Raw genomic sequence first — 9,306 nt, 5'->3', positions numbered from 1 at the left:
TTCATTTGTGGATATGTTCACTTTGGTAAAACAGAGATAAACAAATGTGCCTGAATCTTTGAGGCTTACTAGTTGTGTTTTTAAATCACATACTGGCAAATAAGATCCTGAGTAACTGCTTCTCCTGTGTCAATTCTGAATATGTTTGTGTGTTGTTTTTCTGGTTTTGGTTTAAGGGGATTTATTTTCAGGTACAGCTGCAAGGACAGACTATCTGGCTCTTAATCTCCTACAGATCTTCTGTACAGATTCTGCAGATGAATAAATAAGTAAAAGCATCTCAATTACATCCAACAATATTTCACATGAATTCAAATTGAATTCTACAAAACTGCAAAGATTAAAACCAAAAAGCCTGACCCCATGTCCTGGAGTACAATCAGTTAGAGAAAGTTCTTTTACTGGGCGCCTGGCAGACTTCAGGGCATGCTCTCACAAGCACAAAGGAGCATAACCATAGTGCATTATTCCTTTTATCTCTTTTCTACATTCCCTGCAGAATCTCTAACGCATTATATTGGCTGAAGAGGTGGCTCAAACTGAGCTTAATCCATTAAAATGTGTTTTCAAATCTTTACACAGACTTTATACGATCTTATTTCTGTGCATATGAGTTACTCAGCTGAAATAATGTGAAGAAGCCTCAAAATTTGGTATCTGCTTGAGTATTTGTTGGGCAGAGAAAGATGCTATGAGAGGACTTATCCGTGGAAGTCAGAGACTAAAATTCCTGTTCACATCTCTAGCCAGGGGAAAAGCACAGATTTGAGCAGGTGTCTGTCACATCACAGCTGAGACTCCTAACTCCTCAGCCAGCATGTGGTCATGTCCCAAATACAGTTCCTGTGGGGCATTTAGCTTATACATACACTGTTTATTGAGGGAGGGACCAAGTAGCAAAAGGAGAACACCCAACGTGAGATTCCTCACAGTCTGACTCTGCAAAATGAATGGGATAAACTGCATGTGCAACCCACAGACATGTCAGTGATTACAGCAGTAGATGGCAGCTAGGCAGATTTTAAACATGCTACCTAAGTATTAGATCTGGGCATCTAAACAGGTGGATACACACTTTTTGAGTGTTTGGGCAAAAGTCTTCAGAAAAGACTTACAGCACTGGGACCTACTGGGTTATTAAAGTTGGTCTAATTCAAAGGAATTCATGCTGAATCACTTTTGCCAGACCTATTCTTAAAGTGCCCAAGGATACAGGAACTCCACAGTCTAGGTAAAGTGTTGCTGTGCTAAATTGGGAGTATCTTTAGTAGAAAAACTGCAGCAAGGCTGGCCTTACTGCTCCTGTTTCAAGCTCAATAAAGCTTCATATGCCGTAAAGTTTGTACATGTTTATCAGATCATTCAGTATAACAAAAGATACAAACATTTTTTACTTTGTCATGGCCACCACAACCAGAGTCAACATGTTACCACTCCATTTTCATTTGCAGCAGCTTTTTACATACTTGGTGGCTGTTATCACAAGACCTCTGGCCTTTTTTTTTTCTAGACTAAACAACCCTGTCCCTTTCAGATTTTCACCCTTGGGCCTGTTTTCCAGACCTGGGTTCATGCACTTGTGGCTGTCTGCTGGATTTTCTTCAGCCAGGTCTCATCTTCCCCACAGTGCAGCTGGATCTTAGCTGGATGGTTCAGCAGGTCTAAGGACACCTTCGTTTTACAGGTTGTGCTTCCAGTTCAGTGTGGTGTTTGCCTTTTTTTTGTGGCCACATAACATTTTGACTCCTATTCAGAGAAACATCATGGACTGCAGTGTGATTCTTCTTGTTTCTGACTGTGTGCCATCTGCAGATTCAGCAAGTGCACTTTCTGTTGCATGCTCCAAATCTTTCATGAGAAGACAGAAGAAATTTTGAATCACAAGCAGAGCCTTCACAATTTGATCTGCACTTTGTCCATATAAATTCTTTACTGCTCCCGGAGTACAGTTCTTCAAGTGTTTCTGCACCACTATAGCATTTGTATCAGGGCAGTGAGCAAAAAAATGTTTGGTGAAAATGTTGGTCTGAAAAGAGACAGTTTAATTTTGATTACTTTATTCTGCAGTAAATCTAAAGTGAATTGTTTTAGTCATCTGGGCATATATATCTCGTATTTGTTGACCTGAAGTTAAAAGTGTGTGTTTAATCTAAGTAGGCAGATCTTTGAACATTTTTCTGTGAAACTGCTAAAATTAAGCATTGTTAGGTGGATTGGTTCTAATGGATGAGCTCCGAGGTACAGGCAGCTCCCCTGAGATCCTAATGCTGATTCTTTGTCAGGACCAAGCACCAGGGGACAGGGAAACCACATACCTGCAGCCTTTACAAGTCCCATGTCACTCTGCATGGCCTCCCTGTTAATCTCATGCATTTCTCAATCTGCAAGTCAAACATTTGCTTTGAACTGAGCAAAACCCACCTTGAAGATTAGATTTTTTTCTCATGTTAAACACAAAAATGCATTTAAACCCATTGATTTCAGTGGATTTCAGTTTGTTTCTTAAATTGGTATGAAAAGAAAAATAAATCACTTCAAGTCAGCTGCTTCATACTTCTTCTATGCAAAGTTAATGTTTTGAACTTTTATAAATATATTTTTTTTCTCCTGGTAGATTAGTTTATAAAGTTTTCATTATTATTTTCACAAGAAACAGCTTATGGAAATGGAAGGTTTAATACTGCTAGCACTGGAAAGAAAATGCAGCTGGAGTTTCTGAATATCTCAGAAAAACACTGAATATGATTACAGAAATGCTGAAGAGATTATCAAAAATTCTTCAAATTTCCTAAATCTGAAACAATATAAAAAGAAAAACACAGAACATTTTAAAGTACTTTTTGGCTATGAGGAGCTGAGAAGCTGCACCTTTCTTTGCACAAAAATGTGCAGAAATTTCCTCCAAACCAGTCACTGGCTGAGAGACACAAAGAAAAAAAAATTAAAAAAAAAAAGAAAAGGAGGAAAAAAAAAGAAAGAAAAAAAAAAAGCTGAAAAAACTGTCATCTGTTAAAAAGACTAGGTTCTGTCCTTAAGCAGGGCAATTTACACTATATATATATTCATCCCAGGATTATTTTTATTTAAAAACAAACAAACAAACAAACAAAACTGAGCATAACCAGCTAGCCAACCAAAAGAACAGCAGTACTTCTACTCCGGAAAACTATGTGGATGGAAGGTATGATAAAGAGAGGAAAAAAAGCCATGCCACAATGGCAATGCTAATCATTCATCAAAAATCATTACAATATACAGCTCTGGGAGCCTGTCTTTGGATTGTAGCTCTATGAAGGTTCTCCTGCAGAGGAACAGCACCAGCAATATATATTTCTTGCAGCAAAGAGCATTTTTATATCCAAGATATGTTGAGCTGTGACAACTGAGTGACACTGCTGATGATTTTTGCTGTTTACAACCCATAAAAAATCCATAAATGTAATGCCTGACAAATAATTATTCCGCAACGAGATAACTCTCTTTATTATTTAATGAATAACATGATTTTGCTATTAGGCAGCAAAAACTTGGAAGATTTGATGGAACTGTAAGGAAAGCTCTAGAGGAAACTTTGAAAGAAAATAAAAGCTTGGAGGTGAATGAAACTGGGATAAAGCACAAAAGGGATGAGCAAAAGCAGAAAGAGATCACTGGCACAGGCTTCCTTTGCCTACTATTGAGACAGAACAAACGTAGGTAGGTATGTATTTCATTAAGATACTCAGTGTGGTACTGAACACGGGGTGAGTACAATTACAAAGGGAAATAAGGTATTAAGTAAAGAGAAGTTTAAGTCACTAACAAGAATTTCAGCTGCGCAGCAGGAACAGGCTGCCTGCAAATGGTTGAGGAGACAGCAGAACAGTGCAGAAGTTTCTCAGTTAGGTTCATGAGCTGCCAGTGCATGGCTGTAATGAGAAACAGAGCCAGTGCTGACTGTTCCAGAAGGAACAAGTTTGAGCTCAGCTGGTCTGGGATGCTGGGCAGCTCTAAACTGGCTGGTACTAAAGTGAGAAGCCCAAAGAGTCTGGGGTAAAGTTGTGGCCAGACATCTGGTACATACGGGACCAAAGGGATCGAGTACCTTAAAGGACTTTGCAGTAATCGTCCATCCTTACAACTGAAAGAATGGTCAAGACAAAAGTAAAGGTTAAATTTTTACAGTGCAAAATTCTGAAACCCAAGCTGGAGGCTTGTATTTCAGGCCACGTTAGACTGCACATGGCATCTGAATGTGAATATATATGCAAAATGCCAAGTAGCTGTATCTTGCATGTGAAGTGCAAATGGCAGAAAGAGGTAGCAGCATTTCAATGTGTGGAGAAGTGTGGGAGAGGAGCTGACTTTCAACATGTCTGTGAAACTTGACAAGTCCGGGAATGTCTTAGGTGAGATATTTCCAGCTGAGAGGAGAAGACATTAGTTCCTGTGTAGAATAGGGAACTTCACGTGGACCACGGTCTACAATTCTAGCCACCCATGCTCACGAAACACGAACTGAGTTCAGAACAGGTGCACGGCAGGCAGATGAGAAAAGGGAATTGAGAGATGAGTGAAAAACCTTACTTTTTTCAGCCTAGCAAAACAAAGCCTGAGACTGGATGTAATTCCTTCTATAAATACATATGTGGGAAAGTGAGAGGAAGTATTTAAACTAAATGACAATGTTAGCACAGAACATATGGATATAAATTGGCCAGAAGGCTAGAAATCAGCAGACGTTTCTAACTAGAACAGCTCTGGAACAGTTATTCAATAGGAACAGCGGGGTGTTGTATCATTTAGTTGACATCAGTAGTAGGGAAAACTAGACCCAAACATCAGGAGCTCGCTTCCAGTCTTCTCTTCCATATTTATCACCTCCACTGATCAATGCCAAATACTCAGCTGGAGAACACAGAGTGTTAAATCTTCCCTCCCTCCTTTTCCCAGAGGAAATACTGCAGATGCCAGAAATGAAGTAGAGCAAATGTCTGCTCTGCTTGCCACCATGAATGCTGACGAGGTGCTGGAGTCTGGAATATGTTCTCTCCATTTCTGTGCATGCACATACATAAACTCTCACAAGCATGTATATTTGTATGTCTGTGCAGATACCCAGTGCACACAGATGAGCATTTGAAATGGACTATACACAGTCATATTTTTATTTCTCAGGAGTTCGAGTGTTCCAGTAGTTTCCAGTAGTTTCCTTACATTGGTAACAGAGTGTATGAGCATTTTTCTGCATTTTGACCACTGCAAATGCAACATATTTGCATGATCTCATATATATCATAGTATCTCTTCTGAGCCACAGTGAAAAATAAGGAACTACGCCAGGAGGGGACACCTGAAAATGCTGAATTTTTGCCACTTGAGTGCTCGTGGATGTGTGCATGCAGGCACGTAGATGCATACACATGCCTCCTGCTAACACAGGTACATGTGTCTTAGCCTGGCCTGTGATCTGCCTCTTTCCAGGTTGTTTTTGGAGGGACGCAGTCCCACATACTAGGGGTTAGTGTGTTAACAGAGACATCAAACCCCTCCTGTTGGCGTGCCACACCAGGGAAGTATGTGCACAGATCTGTCCCTGGGACATGGCCTGGTGTGCCTCACTGAGCTTATTCGCTTGCCTCACGCTGAAGGCCCCGTGCTTTCTCAGGTCAGCGTGCGAGTATATGCATGGATGTGCGTGTGTGTCCCACCACAAGGCTCTCGGGTGTCACGGGCCACCAGGGCAGGGCACGTGCCCGTCAGCGCGGTGCGTGCCTCATCGGTGACAACACCCGCGTACACTTCAGGCACGCGCGTGTGTCTGTCAGCATGCGGCCGGCCGTGCTCCTCGGGCCAGCACGTGTAGCTGTGCCTCATGGCCACAGCCTCGTGTGTGTGTGTCGGAGTGGCCTGCGTGTGTGTCCTTATGCTGGTGACAGCTTCGTGCCACGGGACACCGAGTGTGTGTGCGCACTACTCCACATGTGCTGGTTGTCCCTTGCGTGTGTCCCACAGAGACAGTCCCAGGCGCCTCAGAGCTGTGTCCTGCGGGGTCACAGGCCCGGTGCCTGTCTGTCTGTCTCACACCGTAACTCTGTGTGTTACTCAGGTCTCTGCGTGCCTCACAGCGACCCAAAACCCAGCGTGTGTCACTCCCCGTGTCCCTCAGCGCCATGTGCGAGTCACAACCACACCGCCCCACACACCCCAGCCCTGCAGCGACATCCACGGAGCCCTGCGCTCTGCCGCGTCCCGGCACCCCCACGCCACGGCCCCGTGTGCCCGGCAGCTCGGTGTGTGTGTGGGAGGGCAGACGGCTGCGGGAGGCAGCGGAGGGCGAGAGCGGCGGCTGCGGCCGTGCCCGGCGGGGCTGGCAGGCAGCGGGCCCGCACGTCAGCGGGGCGGGCGGCGGCGGCGCCGTTAAAGGCCGGCGGCGGCAGGGGCTGTGCTCGGAGCCGGCGGCGGAGCGAGGAGGAGGAGGAGGAGGAGGAGGAAGCAGCGGCTCCTCCGGCCACCATGTCGGGCACCCGGGCGTCCAACGACCGCACCAGCCACCCCGGCGGCGGGCTGAAGCGGGCGCGCAGCGAGCCGGGCGGTAACAAAGTGACGGTGGTGCTGGGGGCGCAGTGGGGGGACGAAGGCAAGGGCAAGGTGGTTGACCTGCTGGCCACCGAGTCGGACGTGGTGTGCCGGTGCCAGGTGGGTCCCGGGCCGGCTCTCACCCCTTTTTTTGGGGTTCCCCCTTACCCCTTGTCCCTTGCTTTTTTATTTTTTTTTCCCCCATATCCGTCCCTCCCGTCCCGCCTTCCCCTCGCTTCCTGCCTTCTGCCCTCCCTCTGCCCCGCTGCTTTTTCCTCCTCGCCCCTTCCCTCCCTCGCCCCGTCCCCTCTGCTCTCCCCCCCTGTACCCCTCACCCCTCCCCGGCTGCGCATGGAAATGCCACGGGGGGAGGAAGAAAAAGCCCAGAACTATAAATAAAAACAGCTGACCCTCGGCGATAAGCGACACAAGATCCCCCGCGGGTGTCAGATGGCGGCCGCGGCTGGGGGAGGCCGGGCGGGCAGCCGGGGGTAAAAAGGCGTGTTTTGGGGGTAAAAACCTCCCTGCAGGGCCCCTCGCGGCGGGCAGGTCTCGGGTCCTTGCACAGCGCCTGGAATTTTCTTCTAAAAATAGCCGCGAGAGGAGCGTGAGTGGGTAAAAAGGCAAAAAGTTGTGCGAAAGTACAGGGTTGGCACAGCCTGAAAGCAGGGAGCGCTTCCCCTGGCGTTGCTTATGGATATTTCATTGGATATAGGGCTAGGGTTCCTAAATCCGTAATCCACTTACTGCAAACTAAGTTAGCCGCAAGAGTGATCGCAAATAATTGCAATAACTTTTAAAAGAACCATAGTAAAACGTTAATCGCAAACATATTAGGCCCATAGCGCTTATAGCTGGCCCGGTAATGATTTCAATAAGCTATCTGATTGTGGTAATTATTACTTGGTTTACTTCAGCTCCCTTGCTATATGCCATGAAGTGCATTGCTTCTGAATGCATGGTAGGTAGTGAAAAGCTACAGATATGATAGGTAGTAAAAAGCTGCCGATAAGGTGATAAACCCAAGGACGTTGGTGTAATTAAGCCTATTGTATAAATAAATATTGCCCTGCGAGTTAAATATTTAGAAAGCGGAGGAAGCTTTTTCAATTGGAACATTAAACTCCCATAATCTTGAATCACCTTGGGGAGAAGTTGCCCTGCAAAAGTTAGCTGGTGAATATGTATTAACAGGGCTATAGCAACTTTTCCATCTTTTTTTTTTTTTTCCCACCCTCCTCTAAGTTGTTGTTGCTGGGAGTTTCCCTTACTCATAATTGCTTTGGGGACTTTACAAGCCCTAGCAGCAGAGAAGCACTTCATATAGGCCGCAGTCATGTGTTTGCCATTACTACTGCAAGAAGTCGTACTGGCTCTGGCTCTTTTTAGGCTGTCTTTTGAGTGATGCCCTGAGGCTGCTTTTTTAAGATGGCTTTGCTGTCCCTCCAGAGAGCTGACTCACAAGCACAGCCCCAGGCGCAGCCACAGAACACAAGTGGAAGGATGCGGGGCTGTGCGTGCATGAGCGTGCTGCGAGGGTTGGTGTGTTAATAGCAGACTGGGTAGCTTAGGTGGCCTAATGTGCTGCTGGGCACGTCTAGGTCAGCTTGCTGTTCCAGGTCTATAAGACCAGGATGATGGAAGGCACGTGGATCTGGAGGACCTCTGGACTCTTTTTCAGAACAGTATTCGCTGATACAAATGCACACAGCGTGTATATGTGAATACAATAGCATTACCAATGCACTGATTTAACAGAAGCATCTTCAGGATTAGTGTGTAGGGAAGAATGTAAAACACTTGAAAGAGGAGATTCAAGAAACTAATTACTTTTGAGTAGCAAAAGCTGTACATCTTAAAAGCGATCTTTTAAAATATTTACATGCTTTTTTTATACATCTGGTGATACAGAAGATGTTTTTAAAAAAGTGCTTCTTTAATAATTTAATACTTCATACTTTCAAAGTCAGTCATGCAAGTAGATAATGTTATAATATTTGTCTTTGTTAGAACTCAGGTGGAGTAAGTATCTGAAAATTTGTTAGCCTGTGAACAGTACTAACTAGAGTTCTCTCAGTGGGGTAATGGCACACGATTATCTTATCGGAGCAACCAGTTTGAGGGGAATTTATTTATTATATTATTGACATAATGCAGAAAAACAAACAGCAACAACAACAGAAACCTTCAGCATTTGTGCTAGAACATTGCTTATTTCCTGTTCCTCCTGGAAACTAAGAAAAAGTTTTCTTCATGCAAGAACACTTGTCTACTGGAATAGATTGCTTAATCAAGAAACACTGAAGGCTCCCCTTACTAGAGATTCCAGAAGTTGTTCCCTCAGGAATTGTTGATGTCTTAGAATATGGTGATTGACTAGGTTGGTTCCTGATGCCCCATTTGCTCTGTTTTCTGAGACACTGATGGAAACAGTGTTCGACAGTATGTCTTAGTCCTAAGCAAAATGGAAATAGAAAACTAGAAAACTAATAACCGAGAGGGAGGTATTTATGTCTTTTAAAACATTGTCTCAACGAGGCTAATTCTTCATCACTGTAGGGTTCTCTTTGGTCTAACATTTTAAAAAGCTTTTTTTTTCTTCCCATTTTGGAATAGAATTTAAGCTCAGGGCCAAATGGGAGTTTCAAGAGCTTTCTCAAAATAGTAGTTCCCTAATATTTCTATGAGAGGAAGTATAATTTTCATTAAATATTTCTCAAGTATTTTTAGTTTGTTGATTTAATGAAG

General features: G+C 44.4%; 1 protein-coding gene and 1 long non-coding RNA gene across 2 annotated transcripts in view; one reads left to right on the top strand and one right to left on the bottom strand.

Moving 5' to 3' along the window:
- Positions 1–1,334: 1,334 nt before the first annotated feature.
- LOC137856828 (uncharacterized) lies at positions 1,335–7,327 on the bottom strand. The gene is made up of 2 exons (XR_011096819.1): positions 6,969–7,327; positions 1,335–2,026 (listed from the first exon to the last, which is right to left on the bottom strand). It is a non-coding gene; the product is annotated as an uncharacterized lncRNA (long non-coding RNA).
- ADSS1 (adenylosuccinate synthase 1) overlaps positions 6,259–9,306 on the top strand; it is a 29,541-nt gene continuing 26,493 nt past the window's right edge. Inside the window, exon 1 of the mRNA XM_068682610.1 lies at positions 6,259–6,678. Coding sequence (XP_068538711.1) covers positions 6,496–6,678 — 183 coding nt within the window. The 5' untranslated portion in view covers positions 6,259–6,495. The remainder of the gene's footprint in view (positions 6,679–9,306) is intronic.

This window comes from Anas acuta, chromosome 5, assembly GCF_963932015.1.
Source record: "Anas acuta chromosome 5, bAnaAcu1.1, whole genome shotgun sequence".
Classification (NCBI taxonomy): Eukaryota; Metazoa; Chordata; class Aves; order Anseriformes; family Anatidae; genus Anas; species Anas acuta.
The sequence above is the reverse complement of the archived record's forward strand: the minus strand, read 5'-3'. Positions and strand labels throughout refer to the sequence as shown.